At 34.5% G+C, this 20,837-nt stretch overlaps 1 protein-coding gene across 1 annotated transcript in view; it reads left to right on the forward strand.

The window, feature by feature from the left end:
- The window catches only part of ubr1 (ubiquitin protein ligase E3 component n-recognin 1), a 37,731-nt gene that overhangs the window by 8,427 nt on the left and 8,467 nt on the right, over nucleotides 1–20,837 (forward strand). Inside the window, 27 exon segments of the mRNA XM_051133181.1 lie at nucleotides 3,316–3,423; nucleotides 3,535–3,623; nucleotides 3,721–3,819; nucleotides 3,953–4,107; nucleotides 4,207–4,306; nucleotides 4,384–4,512; nucleotides 6,257–6,437; nucleotides 6,771–6,832; nucleotides 8,042–8,152; nucleotides 8,768–8,833; nucleotides 8,937–9,038; nucleotides 9,195–9,258; nucleotides 9,429–9,553; nucleotides 9,738–9,790; nucleotides 9,906–10,008; nucleotides 11,736–11,784; nucleotides 12,153–12,307; nucleotides 12,492–12,533; nucleotides 12,535–12,592; nucleotides 15,657–15,760; nucleotides 15,836–15,916; nucleotides 15,999–16,180; nucleotides 18,427–18,629; nucleotides 18,740–18,833; nucleotides 18,963–19,115; nucleotides 19,218–19,315; nucleotides 19,402–19,498. Coding sequence (XP_050989138.1) covers nucleotides 3,316–3,423; nucleotides 3,535–3,623; nucleotides 3,721–3,819; nucleotides 3,953–4,107; nucleotides 4,207–4,306; nucleotides 4,384–4,512; nucleotides 6,257–6,437; nucleotides 6,771–6,832; nucleotides 8,042–8,152; nucleotides 8,768–8,833; nucleotides 8,937–9,038; nucleotides 9,195–9,258; nucleotides 9,429–9,553; nucleotides 9,738–9,790; nucleotides 9,906–10,008; nucleotides 11,736–11,784; nucleotides 12,153–12,307; nucleotides 12,492–12,533; nucleotides 12,535–12,592; nucleotides 15,657–15,760; nucleotides 15,836–15,916; nucleotides 15,999–16,180; nucleotides 18,427–18,629; nucleotides 18,740–18,833; nucleotides 18,963–19,115; nucleotides 19,218–19,315; nucleotides 19,402–19,498 — 2,863 coding nt within the window.

Below are 20,837 nucleotides of genomic sequence, written 5' to 3' on the forward strand. Positions count from 1 at the left end.
GTTAGTAAAAGTATTACAATACCAGGAAAGAAGATTGGGTTTTTGATGTTTGCCTACCGTTCTCGCTCTGTCTGCAAAGCATACGTGAACGCGCTGATGACGTGTGCTGTCTGCGCGAACAGGGTGCGCGGAGGTATGCAAATACATATGTTGACAGGCAGGTAGGACAGCCTATTGTAATTTTCGGACCGAGCATTTTGATTGAACGAACATTTCTTGGTCCTACACCTTCCACAAAATATATAAATACATAAAAATACATTTTAACCACTTAACTCAGGGGTGTCAAACTCAGTTCCTGGAGGGCCGCAGCCCTGCAGAGTTTTGTTCCAACCTTGCTCCAACACATATACTATGCAGTTTTCAATTAAGTCTGAAGGACTTGATTAGTTGGATCAGGTGTGTTTAATTAGGGTTACATCTAAACTCTGCAGGGCTGTGGCCCTCCAGGACCCTGTTAACAAAAAATGTTTCTGAAGACAATCACCTATTGCACATTTATTTCATAATCATACTAATATAGCCCTCCTAACATAAATATAGTCTGATTACCAAATGAATGACTGAACCAGTGATTGAAATTAGCCGAAACATTAGTGCACAAAAAAAAAAAAAAAATTTTGAAAAGGTTCAAATGGTATCAAATTGATTAATCACAATTAAAAGTATATTTATATGTATATATAAAATGCACACATACATTTATATATTTAAGAAATAATTGTTTATGTTTGCATGTTTACATTATGACCGCTGACAGGTGAAGTGAATAACACTGGTCATCTTTGTATTAGACAGCAAGTGAATATTTGGTCCTCGCAGTTAATGTGTTAAAAGCAGGAAAAATGGGCCAGCGTAAGGATTTGAACAACTTTGACAAGGGCCAAAATGTGATGGCTAGATGTCTGGGTCAGAGCATCTCCAAAACTGCAGCTCTTGTAGGGTGTTCTCGGTCTGCAGTGGTCAGTATCTACCAAAAGTTGTCCAAGGAAGGAACAGTGGTGAACTGGCAACAGGCTCATCGATGCACGTGGGGAGTGAAGGCTGGCTGGGTGGTCTGATCCAAAAGACGAGCTACTGTAGCTCAGATTGCTCAATAAGTTAATGCTGGTTCTGATGAAAAGGTGTCAGAATACACCAGGGCTCAGCAACTTATGGCACATGTGCCAACAGTGGCACGCAGAGGGATAATCACTGGTCTGTGAGCAAAGGGAAAACTGCATAGCGATGTGCATTTTGAAGTAATAATTTCTGCTAGTCATAACAGCCTGTTAGAGGCTATAAATACTGTTAAAGGATGAAAAATAAGGAAATTTAAAAAGGTTGCCGGCCCCTGGAATACACAGTGCATCGCAGTTTGTTGCATATGGGACTGCATAGAGTAGTCAGGGTGTCGATGCTGACCCCTGTCCACTGCTGAAAGTGCCAACAGTGGGCATGTGAGCATCAGAATTAGACCACGGAGTAATGGAAGAATGTGGCCTGGTCTGATGATTCATGTTTTCTTTTACATCACATCACATGACACCAGGATGCATTATGGGAAGAAGGCAGGCCGGCAGAGGTAGTGTGATGCTTTGTGCGATGTTCTGCTGGGAAACCTTCAGTCCTGCCATCTATATGGATGTTACTTTGACATGTACCACCTACCTAAGCATTGTTGCAGATCATGTACACTTTCATGGAAACAGTATTCCCTGGTCATTGTGGCCTCTTTCAGCAGGATAATGTGCCTTGCCACAAAGCAAATATGGTTTAGGAATGGTTTGAGGAGTAGAACAACGAGTTTGAGGTGTTGACTTTGCCTCCAAATTCCCCAGATGGATCGAGCAATCACATGTGATGTGCTGAACAAACAAGTCCGATCCATGGAGGCCCCACCTTGCAACTTACAGGACTTAAAGGAGAAGGTCACTTCCAGAACAAAAATTTACAGCTAATGTACTCACCCCCTTGTTATCAAGATGTTCATGTCTTTCTTTCTTCAGTCATAAAGGATTTTTTTTTTTTGAGGAAAACATTTCATGATTTTTCTCCATATAGTGGACTTCCATGGTGCCCCCGAATTTCTTTTTTTTTTTTTTTTTTTTAAAGAAAATAACTCATTGTTGTGCTAGATAAGACCCTTCTTCCTTGGCTGGGATCACTTAGAGCCCTTTGAAGCTGCATTTAAACTACATTTTAGAAGTTCAAACTCGGAGCACCATAGAAGTCCACTATATGGAAAGAAATTCTGAAATGTTTTCCTCAAAAACAATCTCTTTATGACTGAAGAGATAAAGACATGAACATCTTGGATGACAAGGGGGTGAGTAAATTATCTGTAAATTTTTGTGAACTTCCAGTTACCACAGCACACCTTCAGGGGTCTAGTGGAGTCCATGCCTGGACGGCTCAGGGTTGTTTTGGCAGCAAAAGCGGGACCAACACAATATTAGAAGGGTTATGCCTGATCAATGTAAATTATATATAAATATGCGTACATATGTATGTAAATAAAATATGTGACCCTGGATCACAAAACCAGTCATTAGGGTCATTTTTTCAAAATTGAGATTTATACATCATATGAAAGCTGAATAAATAAGCTTTCCATTTATGTGTGGTTTGTTAGGATAGGACAGTATTTGGCTGAGATACAACTTTAAATATCAGGAATCTGACAGTGCAAAAAAATCAAAATATTGAGAAAATCACCTTTAAAGTTCTTCAAATAATGTTCTTAATGTATATGACTAATCAAAAATTAAGTTTTCATACATTTACAGTAGTAATTTGACAAAATATCTTCATGAGACATGATCTTTACTTAATTGCCTAATGATTTTTGCCATAAAAAAAAAAAATCAATAATTTTGACCCATACAATGTATTTTTGACTATTGCTACAAATAAACCCCAGCGACTTAAGACTGGGTTTGTGGTCCAGGGTCACATATATACATGTACGTTTGTGTGTGTGTGTGTGTATATATATATATATATATATATATATATATACACACACACATACATATACATACACACACACACGTTTGTTTTTGTGAATTGTGGGGACTTTCCATAGACTTCTATAGATTTTATACTGACCAAATGATATTGTCTATCCCCTAACCTAACCCTAAGCCTACCCCTTACAGAAAACATGTTTGCATTGTTACACTTTCAGATAAACATCATTTACTATTTGTAATAATTTTTTAACATTGTGGGGACCGCAGGCCGATTAATAGATTTGACAGTAGTTAAATTTTTTTTTTTTTTTTTTTTTTTATAATTAATTTTGAGATGTTGTCTTTATCGTTTCTTCTGTAGTTGGCCTCAGGGAGGTGTTCTGCCAGGTGGCTTTGGAGCCGGCAGCTGACAACAACAAACTCTGTCTGATGAGTCGACTCATGCTGCATGACGCCAAACTTTATAAAGGTCAATAATTCAATCTCTACCATTAGATTATGCACTTTTAATACCCTGAAGACATTTAAAATCTGGCAAGATATTCGCTGTCTAAATCTGGTTTCCTATAACTTCCCTCAGGAGCCCGGAAGGTCGTCCACGAGTTAATATTTAGTAGTTTACTGATGGACACAGAATACAAGAGGCAGTTTGCCATGAAATTCACAGAGGTATCATTTATTTCACACACATTTTAATGTTTAAATAGTGTTTTAAGTTGTTACAAAATCAGCTGAGATGATCTAAGAGGTGTATGTCATGTTTCAGCACTACAAGCAACTTCAGGAAGACTTTATCAGCGATGACCATCAAAGGAACATCTCAATCACAGCCCTGTCTGTGCAGATTTTCACCGTTCCCACTTTGGTATGATGAAGAGCTAGCAGAAATGACACACATTATTTTTCTGTGAAGTCTAGCATCTTTCTGTATCCATTATAATCTCTAACTAAAACAGATTTTTTTTTTTACTAAACACGGATTGATTTTTTTTTTTCAGGCCAGGCAGTTGATAGAGGAGGGCAGCGTCATCAAGATCATTATAGACACTGTGATGGACATGATGAGGGAACATCTGGACGGCAACCACTTCCATTTCCAGGGCCACAATCCTGACAAGTTCTTCCGGGTTCAAGTTATCTTCCATGACCTCAGGTCTAGGCACAACCCTTGAGTTATAAAAAAATAAAAACAACCCTGTTTATTTTTGATAAGTTGACTCAATGCAGATTGGTTTGATTTTGATGTTCTCAGGTACATTCTAATCAGTAAGCCCTCCGTCTGGACTGAGACGTTGAGAGAGAAGTTCCTCGAAGGTTTACGCGTTTTTCTTCGCTTCTTGTGTTGCATGCAGGTAATGTTCTCTCTTGTCAAAAGCATCTTCATTTGCTTTGATCTGTAACTTAATTGAATGTGATTCTTTGATGGCAGGGGATGGAGGAGGTGAAGAGGCAGTTTGGTCAGCATGTTGAGGTGGAGCCCGAGTGGGAGGCGGGATTTACCCTCCAGATGCAGCTACGCCACATTCTTTGCATGTTTCAGGACTGGTGTTCTTCTGACGTGAGTCACAGCTAGTCAGAGATGCTGCTTTTCTGTTTTGTTTTTTGTGGTTACTTACATACATGAGAAATTGGGGTTTATGGAATATTAATAAAACAACATGGTATAATATGACTATGTAGCATAAATGTATAAAATTAATACTTTATTGTTAGTAGTCAGTAAGATTTTTTTTTCAATTGTTTATCAAGACTGCTTACCAGAAAATTAAAATAACTGTTATTTTTTTAAATACATGAACATATTTTAAAATGTAACTTTTTCCTGTAATGCCAAAGCTGAATTTTCAGCATACTTCTTCAGAAATTATTCTAATATGCTCATTCAAACAGCTCTTATGTTAAAAACATTTGTTGTGCATAATATATTTTGGAAGCTTTTTTTTGAATTTTACAAATAGAAGAAAAAAAAAAAAAATTAAATAATTTTTATTTTTGTGTACTAATCTAAACATCTCTACTGTCACTTTTGATCAGTTTAATGCATCCTCGATTAATAAAAATATTTTATTTTATTAATAAATAATAAAAGTATTTTATATAATAAAATATAATAAAATGTATAATAAAAGTATATGTAAAAAGTATATGCCCGATAACTGCTATGCAGAACCAATATTTTTTTTTGCTGTTATAAGTCCATCTTTAACTTTTATTTTTTCTCCTTAAACTTCATATTACAACAATATTACATTTTATAAAATGCATCAGCTGCAACACCTAAGCAAAACAAATGTAGAATGTCTAATGCTTTTAAAATAGATAAAATAAATAAAGGACAGGAGTCATATCAACTTCATTTTAAACTACAGTTTTAGTAGGTTTATAAACTGTTTAATATAAAGAATGAAGAATAGCTCACTGGATAATGTTAATTCACTGAATAATATTCTCTGAAATATAAAAAAAATAATAAAATAAAACAAAACATTTTATTTTATTGCATTTCTAAACTAGTACGTTATATCAGAATCACTAATATTTTGTCGTTCTAGATTCTGACAAAGCGCTGTTTATACAGCACTATACTCAAACTGCAATCACTTGCGGAGATAATAAATAATTAGTTTCCATCGAGTTGTATGTTATTACATGAGTATAGTGAAATAATGGTCAAAAAATAATCATTCAGAGCGCATGTTGGAAATAAGACAGATTATCTTACGTGACTCTTTGAGTTTGTCTATTTCTTAGATCCAAAGCTGCATAAACTAGCTACATATCAGGCATTTATGTAACATATTTAATGTATGCATTAATGGCTGTTATGTTAAATAAAGCTTACTAATGACAGCTAAGCAAGTGCTTTACCAGTGCATGCCATTGTTGTCTCGTCTCCCCTCGGATGCACTGAAAGGGTGATCCTGCCGATATTACAAAACCGATAACAGATTATGGTAAAATGCTTAAATATTGGGAAAAATATAGGTAAACTGATATATCGGTCGATCTCTATACAGAATGCTGCAGTGTAATGCTGAGAAAAAGCATTCATTCATTCATTCATTCATTCATTCATTCATTCATTCATTCCCCATTCCTTAGTTATATAAAATTCTATGCTAAAACAGCAGACATGGTGTAATGCTGAGACAAAGCACTTAAATCAACCACAGTGTAGTTTAAAGCCATTACTGTTGCTTGACCGATTAGCTTGCAAATCTTGTTTATCCACTGGTTAATGAATGACCTGGAAATGTGACACTGTGTGTGTGTGTGTGTGTGTGTGTGTTATTTACCCACAGGAGAGGGTTCTGTTGTTGGCCTTTCAGGAGTGTCACGGAGCTCTAATGTCCTGCACCAACCAGCCCTTCCGCAGTGAGCCAACAGACAGCTACATGTGCAAGCAGATCCTCCATGCACGGCCGTATAAAGTCTCCCAAGAGCCCGTCTCCATCCATCTGCCCGTCTCCAGACTCCTGGCTGGTTAGCAGAATTGTTGAATCTCTGTATCATAAGTCAGACTTTTGAGGGTTGTCTGTGCACTCAGACAACCTTTAGAAATCTAAAGACCACTGATATTGTTGTTTTAAACGTTTCTTTTTTTTTTTCATGCTTTGGTGAATTTGACTTATGACATAGAAGGTCATAAATATGACATAAAACATCAAAATGATATATGAGTTACTAAGTCACAAAGAGATAAAGTCAAAATTATGACGTTCTAAATCATCATTATGATATAAAATGTCAGAAATTGTGACAGAAGTCAAAATTAAAAGATGTGAAGTCATAACCCTAGACTGTGTGTGTTCTCAGGTTTGTATGTACTGTTGTGCCAGACTGGAGCAATCCAGTACCTCCCTGACTATGTGGATCCTGTGAGTATATCATTAAATTAGAAGTCCACTTCCAAAACAACAATCTACAAATAATTTACTCACGCCCTTGTCATCCAAGATGTTCATTACTTTCTGTCTTCAGTCGTAAAGAAATTATGGTTTTTGAGGAAAACATTTCAGGATTTTTCTCCATATAATGGACTTCATTGGTGCCCCCGATTTTAAACTTCCAAAATGTAGTTTAAATGCAGCTTCAAAGGGCTCTAAACCATCCCAGCCGAGGAAGAAGGGTCTTATCCAGTGAAACGATCGGTCATTGTTACTTTTTAAGCACAAAAGCTTGTGTAGCACAGGCTCTGGGATGTGCGTCCACGGGTCGTTCTTGAATGATTCGTTTATTTTGAACATCCTATTAGGTTCTGTACTGGAATTAGTTCACCTGTTTCGAGTCTTTAGGTTTTTCGAGTCGTTCGTTTATCTTATGGGGCTGTCACGTGATGCTGATTTTGCTAAAATGAATGAAATGACTCGAAAAAAGATTTGTTCATTTTGCTGAACGAGACTCAAAGGTGCGAGTTGGTAAAGTGATCCGAACTTCCCATCACTGCTACGAATCATCTTGGAATCATCACAAGTCTGTGTACTCTGGCTTAAAAAGGTAGAGTATGTCAAAACTCCATGTTATTTTCTCCTACAACTTCAGAATCATCCGACATCGTTGTACCTTTTTGTTTGTAAACAGCGTTTGACTTACTTGCACTTTCTTAGTCTTTGCGTGTTGAGTCTGTGGTTCCCCCTAAAGGCATGACCTTTCGACGTGATGCAATAGTATGTGAATGCGCATCCTAGAGCCTGTGCTACACAAGGTTTTGTGCTTAAAAAGTATACAAATTTTTATTTTACGGAAAAAATTACCGGTCGTTTCGCTAGATAAGACCCTTCTTCCTCGGCTGGGATCGTTTAAAGCCCTTTGAAGCTGCATTTAAACTGCATGTTGGAAGTTCAAAATCGGGGCACCAATGAAGTCCATTATATGGAGAAAAATCCTGAAATGTTTTCCTCAAAAACCATAATTTTTTCATGACTGAAGACAGAAAGACATGAACATCTTGGATGACAAGTGGGTGAGTAAATTATTTGTGAATTGTTGTTCTGGAAGTTGACTTCTCCTTTAATTAATAAAATTAAGCTGTAATGTGTGAATATGTGGACCTGTGGTTTACAGGTGTCAATTTGTATGTGTTTTAGGTGCAGCTGAACTTCACTGAGCTGGCGGAGCAGCCTCTGCGCTGTGTTGTTCTGGCAGCTCAGGTGTGTGCTGACATGTGGCGCAGAAATGGCCTTTCGCTCGTCAGTCAGGTAAGAGTGCCATCAATTCCCATTTTTTTTTTTTTTTTTTTAAAGTCTGTTTAGACCAGCGGTGTCTAACTCAGTTACTAGAGGCCCATAGCCCTGCACAGTTTAGATTCAACCCTAATTAAACACACCTGATCCAGCTAATTAACTCATTTAGGCTTATTTAAAAACTACATGGTATGTGTGTTGGAACAGGGTTGGAACTAAACTCTGCAGGGCTGCGGCCCTCAAGGAGCTGAGTTTGACACCCCTGGTTTAGACCTCAAATGTCACTAAAAACCTGAAAGTAGAAAATACTAATAATAAATCGTTATTCTCTAAAAAAAAATTCTGAACATGGAAAAAAAAAGTCTCCAAATAAACTGTTGAATCATCAACTCCTATTTCAAACACATTCATTGTTTTGTTTTAACATTTGTACATCTGTATGTGGCATGAAATGGCCTTTAATGGTAATTGATGCTGTCTAAATTGTATTTCATTTGTATGAAGTATGAACATATGTATTATATATTAAAGGAGTGAAAAGGAAAGAACTATGTAACAATTTTAATGCACAATTTTGTTGTGTTGCGTCATTGTTATATTCTAACTTTTGCTGATGTTTGCCTCTGTTAGGTCTATTACTATCAGGATGTTAAGTGCAGGGATGAAATGTTTGATAAGGATATTGTCATGTTGCAGGTATGTCCTTAAAATCATATAAAAATAATAATATTAAATAAATAATACTTTTTAAATTAAAATTATATTTGGTCAATTAATGACACTTTCTGACCAACCACAGATTGCTGCTTCCAAAATGGACCCCAATCATTTCCTCATGCTTGTTCTTTTGAGATTTGAACTTTTTGATATGTTTAATGGCAACTCCTTTAATAAAGATCAGGTGAGTAGGAGAATGTGAGGTGAGATTAAATGGAATATATACAGTTTCTCCTGAATAAATAAATAACTTATATTTAAATTATTAAAATAATTAATTCATACTTTTTGTCATCGATTATAGCTGACTTTGTTTTCTGTGCCTTTTTTCATCACACAGGAAGTACTGAAACAGTGGAATAGGTTAACAGAGGAGATGCTTTACCTGATAATCATTATTGCAGGTAAGTTCTCACATATTGATCTTTTATTTATATTTTTTGGACTGAATGTAAAAGTCTTGGTCATTGTTTCAAGTTGCTACCTTTAGTTGATGTGTTATAAGTTGCTTTATGTAACTGAGTTGACTGGAGTTTTGCCTCTGATATATATATTTTGCACGTGAAATGTACAGGTGAACGGTATGTACCTGGAATCAGTCATGTGACTAAGGAGGATGTGACTATGAGGGAGGTCGTCCATCTGCTTTGTATTGAACCCATGGCTCATAGCAGCCTGGTTAAAAGCCTGCCTGAAAATGTAAGCTTTGATTTTATTTTATTTTATTTACTCATTAACTAATTTAGTATTTTATTAAAATTGTGGCAGCCGGAAATTTACGTACACTAACTAACCAGTTTAATTAGATTATCTGAATCTGAATCCTGTACATAAACATTTTATGTTTTCTAACTTTATGAACCTTTTTTATATTACATCACAGGAAAGTCATGAAACAGGGCTTGAAACGGTCATCTCTAAGGTTGCCATTTTCAAGTAAGTACATTTTACTAAATATTTAGTTGTTTCTACTAGTTATTACACTGTTGTTACACTCACATCTCTATGCATTGTAAAGGGTACTCTAAAATCTTTATTAAATGTTGTTTAGGAAACCAGGAGTATCAGGCCATGGTTTGTATGAACTGAAGAAGGAATGTCTGAAAGAGTTTAACCCCTTCTTCTATCATTATTCCAGACCACAGCATAGTAAGGTACATGGTACACCCTTTATATTAACCCTTATGTACTGTTCCGGGTCAAATATCAGTTAACTTATGTTTTGTTTTTTGTTTTGTTTGTTTTTTTTTAATGTTTTTTCTTGAAGTTTTGTGACATTTTCTCATTTAAAGTCATGAATATGAATGCAAAGTTTCAACATGCCGATGTGTTTTGACATGAATAAAAAAAAAAAAAAAATGTTACGTTACCTATGGCAACTCTGCAGAACCAAAATAATAACATTTATTGGTTCGATTTTATTTTAGTTTTTTTTTTTTTTTTTTTTTTTTTTTTTTTTTTTTACTATTCTATGAAGCTAAAAAGGTGCTTTCCCCCACTTATTTCAATGCACAAAGATATTTTGTCAGCCACAGATGGTAAAAATTAGCTATCTGTTTTTTTTTGTTTTTTTTTCAATCTATCTGAAATACTATTTAACCCATGTTGTTTTTCTTGACATTTTGTGACTTTTTCTCATTTAGGGTCACGAACATGCATGTTTCAACACGCTGATGTTTTGTGAAATGTACATACAGAAATCTGTTTACGTTTGTGACGTTCACGGGTCAATTTGACCCGCATAGGCAGCCATTCAAAAGCAACTGTACAGATACAAAATAACAACAAATTCCTTTTTGTATGTAAAAAGCTCCTCAACTCTAGTCCTAAAGTCCCTTCTGGAGCCTAGATGATTTTAACAACTTTTTAATTACAGAGTTTGTGAAAACAAAACTGTTTAGCCTTTTATAACTGTAAGTCCCACTTTTTATTAATAGACATAAAAATGACTTTTTCAGCTAAAATTGTTATAAATCTTGAATACTTCAGCATACTTGAATACTATTTTTTGAAAGAAACATCACATATTATTGTAGAAGCAAAAACAAGTTATAAAACTACATTTATAAAAAGTTATAGAAGTTTAAATTTATAAAAATGTAAAATATATATTTTATTTTATGTAAAATATAAATTTAAAAAAAGATGTTTACCTCCAAATCTTCAAGTAAATCAAAGCCAGTCATCTGAACATGTTTTGTGCCAAATTTTAGGTTGACATCTCAAAAAATGTATTTTTAAGTAAGATTTTGTGGATGCAGTACCAAACTTTTCCACTAGATGATATAGAGGGACTCTTGATTTTTCGTTTATTGTTTGAGTGTTCTGCACCATGTATTTTCATAATTTTCTAAATATTTATGAAGTAGACATCCTATTCAGAAATAGTTTGGGTAGTAACTTTAATATTTGATTTAAATTCAACCTCCAAAACACAGAAAATGAACATATAAAATACATATAGAATAAGACTGTGTTTGGCACCGTATCACAAATGGAGAATATCGCTATTTATCTATTGGTCTGTCATTTTTGGCGGGAGGGAAACCTTTCAAATGATATATAGTTTGTCATGATTATTTTAGGTTTAGATTACGATATTATCATCAAAATGTGTAATCACAAATATCCCACAGGTGTAGTGGAGGGGCAGTCAAAAATAGTTGTTAAAACATTTTTATAAATCATAAGTTCAGATATTCATTTTTTGTAATGTGTGGAAAGTATTGATATTAAAAATTAATTGATGTGTTTTTTTCATATTGTAATTAATACAGGAAGTCACCTGTTTTCGAACAGTACATGAGGGTTAATACTTTATTCCCATTCATATACATATTAGTCATTAAACAGAGAAAAAATGTTTATTTGTTCATATTAGGCAGAAGAGGCTCAGAAGAAGAGGAGAACCCAAGAGGGCAGCGATAAAGGTATGACGATTTGCACTGTATCCATACCGATGTTAAATACATTATAATATAAGTCTGCACATTTCAGATGAAAAATAAAATTTCATTTTTGAAACAAAAGTGCTGTATTGTGATTTTGAATACATAAAATAGTTAAAATAGTTTGTTGCCGTTAAATGATAATCATATAATAATAAACACAAAGAGGACTTTTGCTTTGTAGCTTTTACAGTTTTGGAGTTTTGCACTGGAATGCTGTATTGATCAATTAAAAGAGATGTCTATAACTGCCTATTTTATGAATTTTAAATAACAATTTGAAACAAAAAATGTCACTGGTACATAATATTAATACACAGGGTGTGATATGTGATGTTCCTCTGTTTTAGCCCTCCGTCCCCCAGTGCCTCCTCCCTTCTGTCCAGCATTTTCTAACATAGTGTATCTGCTCTGCTGTGACGTCTTCATCCATATTCTGAGGAGAATCTTCCAGAAAGTAGTGGAGGACCGTTCAGTCCGATGGACTGAACCCATGATCCAGAGGGTATGGCTCGTACTGCCCCACACCGTTTCTCTCAGTTCATGCTTAAATTTAGTTGTTTTTGAAACTTAAATCATTATTGTATTTGCTTGGTATATGGTTTATCATTGGCTGTTGCCATTCATGGTGAGTTTGTTTAATGTGGGATTTGACAAATGTGATTTTTAACATGTGTTTCTGACTTTAGGCCCTGCACCTTGTAGGCCAGGCTCTCCTAGAGGAAAAAAACGCAATTGGAAAGCAAGAGCGCTGAAGAAGTGTCTTTTGACTTTAGTCTGAAAGCACAAAGTAAGGCCTCACCCTTCATTTTGACCTTTCATTTGTTTTGAGCATATACTTCATAGACAATAATGCTAATGTTTCTGAACTGTGCTGCTTAATACACCAATAAGCATAAAAAACAGCAAACAAATTTTGCATAAAGCAGGATGTTTTTACTTGGATTGAACACTTTTAAACAGTATTTGTCAGTACTGAATAAAATGTAAAGTATTTATAATCAGCATTTTCCCCTAGGATTCTCATTTTAGTTTTTTTTCTGTAACGGTTACTTTACTCTCTGTGTAATAACAAAAACATTTATTTTAGTAAAAAAAATAAGTCCAAAACTCTCAATTTCAACATTTGAACAATAGGGCCGTTGTTTTCTTTTCTCTTTTTTTTTTCCCAGAAATTGTTTTAATTTTTTCTGATAATCAAATGAAAATTAAACCCTTTTATTTGTTGCCAAACAAACAGAGGTTATTCTGTTAATTGTGTGAATATTCTGTTAATTTTTTGTGAACAGTATTCTGTTAAAATAATAATTGTACAATTGTATTCTACAATTAGGTGGTTAATCTTGTTGTAATATTTATTTTTTTTAGCATTTAATTGTTTTATTTAAATTTGCCATAAATAGAATAAAATAAATAAAACGCCTACATTATACTGTACAACAGTAATACAAGGCTAACACATTTCTGTTACATGTTGAACCGTACTTTTATTTTGACAGGTTGCCGGTTAGTTTTTGTGTGTATACACTATGATATGATGCCAATTTTCTCAAATGAAACGGTAAAATTCACATGAAGTGACTCTCACAGCAGCTTTGGAGATTAAGTTCATGTGTTTATGTCATCAAATAATGAGACGCAAAGGCCGAAAACCACCACGAGCCTCACGTGTGCTTCAGTATTTGTGTAGTAAACAACTGTATTTCCGTCATTCATACATACAGAGCCAAGCGGACCAGGGAGGATTCATATTTAAACCGTCTTTTGTGTTTTAATATTTACAGACACTAATCCGTATCACGATTCGAATAAAGTGAGAAACCTACTTTTGATTTATTCATTCAAAAATTGACTAATTCCGCGGCATTCCACGCTATAGAGTAAATCCGTTTTTATGAATGGACCCCAATCCCGTCCCTGTTTTCACAGAGGAAGTTGTAGACACGTGTCCACGTAAAGACAGAAATGACATGCCGTTGTGTAATGAAGATAAATAACATAAGACTACTTTGTTTGTTTAATAAAAGAACAAGGTATAGACCTGTTCTATAGCAAAAGGTAATCTTAAATGGCTTCTGTTGTGATCTGAAGTTTACTTGACCTTTAAGGGGGCGGGGGGTGCCGTTGGGGGCGGGCCGCAACCCTAATATAGTGGCAGGGGAAATACAGATTTTTCTCAACTTACTCACTAGTAGTGCAGACTTGCTCTGCTGCCAGTTTCATTGGTCTACTCAATCACATAGTCATTGGTCAGCAGAAGATCCACTTTATGGATTCAGATCAGACTGAATTTGTTCACAACAAATAGTAATGCTATTTGACAGAACATGCTATAGTAAGGTTATAGTTTAGTATAGTTTATAGTTAAGTGCTGTGTTGGTAGGCTCCAGGAATGTGGTTGGGAACCGTATTTTCAGTTTATATTCAGTGTTTTATACAGAAGGCAGCAGTCATTGACATGACCAATAAACGCTATTTATGAATTTGAATACTTGTCTTTTGCTTTCTTAGGCTTTTTTTTATTTATTTATTTGTTCTTTCAGTAATTCCTTTTGTTTTTTTTTTCATTCCTTTTTTTTCCCTTTGCTTTTCTCTTACTTTTACTTCCACTGTTTTTTTTTCTTCATTGTTTTGCCTTTTCATTTACTTCTTGCTTATTCATTACTACACTGACTTTTCAGTTTTGTTTATTCTTTATCATATTCTATTATATAAATTAGCTTTTACTTATTTATTTATTTTTACTGTTCTTTCTTTTTAGGTCCTTCATTTTGTTCTTTCTTTTTTGTTCTTTCATTCTCTTTCACGCTTTCACTTTCACATTTTAATTTTCTCTTTTGGTTTTGCTTTTAGTTTCTTTCACTTTCTTTCAGTTTCTTATACTTTCTCTTTTTCACTGTTTTGGTTTCTCTTGCACTTTTTTTGCATTTATTCATTATTGCAGTTTCACTTTTTGGGTATTCTTTATTTTAATCATATTTTATTAAAATATAATTTTGTGTTTATTTTTTCTCTCTTTTCTTTTCTTTTCTTTTCTTTTCTTTTCTTTTCTTGCTCCTTCATTTTTTTTCTTTCCTTCTTTCTTTCTTTCTTTCTTTCTTTTTTTGTTCTTTCATTCTCTTTTGCACTTTCACTTTCGCTTTTTAGTTGTTTTCATGTTATTTCTTTTTTTCTGGTCTTTTAGTGTTCTCGTTTTATCTTCCTTTTATTTACGTTTCCTATTTCTCTTGTTCTCTTCTTTATTCCTTTTCCTTCTTTCTAATTTTGTTTCTTTCACTTTCTCTTCTACTTTCTTTCACTTTCTCTTCTACTCTTACTTTCGTTTCTACTTTCACTTTCTTTTCTACTTTCTTTCACTTTCGCTTTTTTTTTTTTACTGTTTCACTTTATTTTGGCCTTTTTTCATGTTTTTCGCTACGATTTGTTGTAGTTTGTTTTAGAATTAACTGGGGTGCAGGGTTTGTTGTCATTTATATTCAATTTACATTAGTTAACTACATTAATTAGCATGTACTAACAATGAAAAAAAGACTTCTAAAGCATTAATCTTAGTTATTGTAAAGTTCAGTATTTACTAATACATTATTAAAATCGAAAGTTGTGTGTCACTATTTAATTGACCTGAGCTAACAACGAACTGGATTTTTAATAACTAACATTGACAAGCTACTGTAAGGTCTTTACTCTGAATCATATATTTATTAAGTTTAATTGCAGCTCTCGCAGTATTTGCTAAGTAATTGCTAAGCCATATCGCAGTATTTATTTTATTTAAATATATCATACAGCTCTACCAATAATGCTTTTGCTGTTTATGCAGTTGCTGACAGATACAGATGTGTTTGTCTTTTCAGAAACTGGTTCAGAATATGGCAAATCTTTGTTCCACTTCCTGTCTAAGATGAAGACTTTACCTTCTCTGGAAGCTCAGAAGGACATGATCACGTGGAACTTACAGGTATGAAGGTGATGATTTGATGTGTATCTGATTTCATTGATTTGATATTTGAGATCTGTATGTCTCTCCTCCAAGATGTTTGAGGTGGTGAAGTGTCTTCGGGAGAAATCCGGTCCTGTAGCTTCATTTTCTGTGGATCATAGCAAGTCAGAAGAGGTAATGAAATTCAAACACAAAGGGTGTGAATCATAATGCCTTAATATCTTTGAGGTGCTTAAAGCGTGTGGTCTGTGCTCAGAGTGTTCAGGATAAGGAGAAAGCTGAGCGGAAGAGGAAAGCCGAAGCTGCTAAAGCCCACAGGCAGAAGATCATGGCTCAGATGTCGGCCATGCAGAAGAACTTCATAGAGTCCAACAAGATGCTTTATGACAACGTGCCCGAGAGCTCAAGTCAGAGCGACACCGCCACTTCTCTGGAGAGGTCACCACTTACTTTTCTTTCTCTTTCTTTTGCGTTTTACTTTTCTGTGTTTTTGACAGTTTATTTATTTATTTATTGTTGTTTTTTCAGTTTTTCTCACTTGTTTTTAGTTACTTTCTCTTATACTTTCTCTTTCACCTTTTCACGGTTTTTCTTTCGTTTGCTCTTTCACTTTCACTTTGGATTTGTTCATTGTTGCACTTTCGCTTTTGGTTATTCTTTATCATATAATATCATTTTGTTCTTTATTTTTACTCTTCTTTCTTTGCTCCTTCATTTTCACTCATTTTTCCCTTTTTGTTTTTCCTCTCATTTTTCTTTTTCTTTCTTTCTCTCTTTCTTTCTTTCTTTTTTTCCTTTGTTCTTTTGCCTTTTATTTACCTTTTTTTAATTTACCATTTTAGCTTGTTTTACTTTTTTCACTTTTACTTTTGTCTTCTCACTGTTTCACTGACTTTTGGCCTTTTTACTGCACTTTCTCACTTTCTGCACTTTTCATTTCACCTTTTGTCTTTCTTTTTTGATCCTTCCTTTAGTTTTGAACTCATTCTTTTATTTTTCCTTTCATTTTTACATTTTGTTTCTTCATTTTATCACATTTGCTTTATAGTTTCTTTCACTTTCTTTCAATTTATTGCTTTCTTTCACTTGTAGCCTTTTTCACTGGTGTGCTCTATGCTTTCTTTCTTTCTTTCTTTTTTGCTTCTTACATTCATTCTTTCTTTCCTTCCTTCCTTCCTTCCTTTGCTCTTTTGCCTTTTATTTACCATTTTTTAATTTACCATTTTAGTTTGTATTACTTTTTTTCTTCTTACTGTTTCACTTTATTTTGGCCTTTTTACTGCACTTTCTCACTTCAGTATGTTGTTTTTAGCACTTTTCATTTCACCCTTTGTCTTTCTTTTTTGATTGTTCCTTTAGTTTTTAACTCATTCTTTTATTTTTTTTTTTTTTTTTCACTTTCACATTTTGTTCCTTTCACTTTCTTTCACATTTTCTTTACACTTTCACTTCCTTTTCTTAGTTCTGCTTTTTCACAGTTTTTCTTTCTTTTGCCCTTTCGCTTACTCTTTGCATTTGTTCTTTGTTGCACTTTTTTTTGTTCACTTTTAGTTATTATTTTATCATATTATATTATAATATAATTTTGTTCTTAATTTTTATCATTTTTCTTTCTTTGTTCTTTCATTTTCTTTTATTTTTACATTTTGTTCCTTTGTTTTATCACATTTGCTTTATAGTTTCTTTCACTTTCTTTCAATTTATTGCTTTTTTTGACTTGTAGCCTTTTTCATTGGTGTGGTCTTTATCCTCTCTTTCTTTCTTTTTTGCTTCTTAGATTCATTCTTTTGCCTTGTATTTACTTATTTTTCACTTGTTCTCTTTTGCTGTTTAGTTTGTTTTAATTTCTCTTCTACTTCACTGTACTTTTTACTTTTCTTTTCACTCTGTCTTTCTTTTTTGATCCTTCCTTTAGCTTTAAACTTCTTTTGTTTTTTCTATCCTTCTTTAGTTTGGTTTACTTTCTCTCCTGCTTTCTTTCACTTTTTTACTTTTCACTGTTTCACTTTCTTTTGGCCTTTTTACTGCACCTTCTCACTTCCATTTGTTGTTTTTAGCACATTTTTCACTTAACTCATGTTTTTCTTTTTTGATCCTTCCTTTCATTTTTAACTTATTCTTGTTTCCCATTTATCTTTTCACCTTCACATTTTTGTTCCTTTCAATTTTTCACACATGCTTTCATTTTCTTTACACTTTCACTTTCTTAGTTCTCTTTTACCTTTTTGTAATTTCTTTGTATTCATACTTCATTCATTAACTTTTGCACTTCTGCTGTTGCTTTTTAATTCTTTCTTTGTCGTTTTCTTTTGCCCTTTCATCCTTATTCCTATGTTGTTTCTTTGCGTTTTCCTTTTCATCCTTTTTATTAATTTTCCTTTTTTTTAAATTCATCTTTCAGTCTTCACTCTTACCAGTTTTTTGGGACCTGTCTGTTTTTCAATCTTTCTGTTCTGCTCTTTAGTTCCTCACTTTTTTTTTTTTTTTTTAATAACTTTTTACAATGAAATTTTTATGCATTTTCAATGTCTTTTAATTATTACCAGTATTTCATGTTCCTTGTTATTGTTCTCTTGTACTTTTGTCCTCCCAAAAGCTGACTATCACAGTCATTTAATATCATTTCTGCAAACACCCTCCAAATGTCTGTATGTCTAAGTGAAGTCCTTGATGTGTGTGTGCAGCTTAAGGATGGATGTTGATGAGAACAGGGTGGCTGTGGGGCCTCAGCAGGGTGTTTGTTGCACAGACTGGGAGGCTCAGATCTGCATCCTGTGTCAGGAGGAGCAGGAGGTACAGGGACAGGCACCAGCCATGGTCCTCACAGCATGTGTGCAGAGATCCACTGTTCTTACCCAGAACCGTGGAAAGACACTGTCCCCTAAAGGTAAATTCATACTGTCCCCTAAAGGTAAATACACTTTTAGCTTTACTGAAAGGAATTATGTTCATGTGATGCTGAATCAGACTGTTTCCTTCTCTTTTTTGGTGAAACAGAAGGCAGCTATCCCCTGTTGATGTCCCCTGATCTGGCTGTGGGAACTCACACCGGCAGCTGTGGACATGTGATGCACGCCACCTGCTGGCAAAAGTCAGTTAGTGCTTAAATAGTAACACTGTGGAAAAAGTGTAAAAACATTGTAAAATCACCAGTTGGGATGCTTAAACCAAACAAATCCACTCTGGTTTTAAATCTGCATATCTTTTTGGCTTTTTGTAGGTATTTTGAAGCTGTGCAGAACACCACTCGGAATCGTCTGCATGCAGATCTGATCATAGACCTGGAAAACGGCGAGTACATGTGTCCGCTCTGCAAGTCCCTCTGTAACACGGTCATCCCACTGATCCCTGTGGAGCCCAGCAAGCTCAACTAGTATGGCACAATTAACTAACCTTATTATATTTGTTTTCCGGTGCTTACACTGGGATAAGTCAAATCTATTTTTTTATTTTATTTTTTTTGTCTCTTTGTCAGTGAGAGTGCCGAGTTAGTTGGTCAACATCTCACTCTGGAACGTTGGATTCAGATTATGTGTTCTCGAATCAAAGGGCTGAGAGGTACATGGGAAACAGGTGAGAGTCGAAATCTGAATCTGTCTTTTCTTTATCAAGACTCTTGTCTTTAATTCTAATTGATTTGTGTGTGTGTGTGACTACAGACAACAACAGTGAGGAAGCAGCAGAGGAAGCAATGGCACTTTTTGATGAGAGTCAAGCTGATTTCAGATCCATTCTCAGCTTTGGAGTTCAAGAGCCGTGAGTCTCTAAACAGACAAGCCTTTATTTAAAAGATTAGTTCAAGAACAAAAATGTACAGATTTACTCACTCCCTTGTCATCCAAGATGTTCGTGTCTTTCTTTCTTCAGTCGTAAAGAAATTTCTCTCCATATAGTGAACTTAAATGGTGCCCGTGAGTTTACACTTCCAAAATGCCATTTATATGCAGCTTTAAAAAGCTCTAAATGATCCCAGCCGAGGAATAAGGGTTTTATCTAGTGAAACAATCGGTTATTTAAAAAAAAAAAATACGACTTGTGTAGTTTTTAACCTCAAACCCTCGTTTTGTCTAGCTCTGTGTGTATTCTGGTTCAAGACAGTTAGGGTAGATTAAAAAAACGAATTTTCTTCTCCAACTTCCAAATTGTCCCACATTTAGGGTGACCACCTGTCCTGCTTTGCGTTGTACCGCACAGCATTTTCACCCCTTGTCCCGCACGTTGCATATTGAGTCTGTTGGTTTTTAATGACCATATTAAGAAAATGTCCATGCGTTCTTTTGTCTTTTTTAGAAAGCTTTTTATTCACTCTTTTCGAAGCATAGTTTCTGCACAAAGGATTTGCGGAGCTTATCAAGTGATCTAGAACCACCGATGGAAATGGTCCAGAATGGACGGAAAAACACAAGGTTCTCCATTCATTTTAACCAATAAAAAAAAAATCGATGCAGCTTTTTATTTTAATAGTTTGTTTGCGGCGGTTTCTATGGCGTTATTTTAATGACAAATGTCTAGATCACATTATTGTAATGCAGGGCGCGTCAAAATGCGCAAGCACAAATCTCTTCTCTCACACGTTGATTTTCTTCACTCATTAAAAAAATTAACCAATAGTTTTTGCTAGATAAGACCCTTCTTCCTCGGCTGGGATCGTTTAGAGCCCTTTGAAGCTGCATTAAACTGCATTTTGGAAGTTCAAACTTGGGAGCACCATTGAAGTCCACTGTTTGGAGAGAAATCATGAAGTGTTCTTTACGACTGAAGAAGGAAAGACACGAACATCTTGGATGACAAGGGGGTGAGTAAATTATCTATAAATTTTTGTTCTGGAAGTGAACTGCTCCTTTAAGGATTCATCTATAATTATTTTAATATTAAGTGTTTGATAACTTTTAGTTTCTGTATATTTCCTACTCCCTGAAGAGCACAGGTAAATAATTGGTTTATTATGTGAAGATTGTTTTAAGATCACTTAAATTAGTAGTTGTTATTTTAGTCAAGTTTAATAAATGTTACAATTGATAGCTCTGTAATGTTGAATGGCTATAGTCAATGATTAAATATTATGGGGAAAAAAAACAATTTCCTTGAGACATCA

The sequence above is a fragment of the Labeo rohita genome, chromosome 17, assembly GCF_022985175.1.
Source record: "Labeo rohita strain BAU-BD-2019 chromosome 17, IGBB_LRoh.1.0, whole genome shotgun sequence".
In the NCBI taxonomy this organism is placed as follows: Eukaryota; Metazoa; Chordata; class Actinopteri; order Cypriniformes; family Cyprinidae; genus Labeo; species Labeo rohita.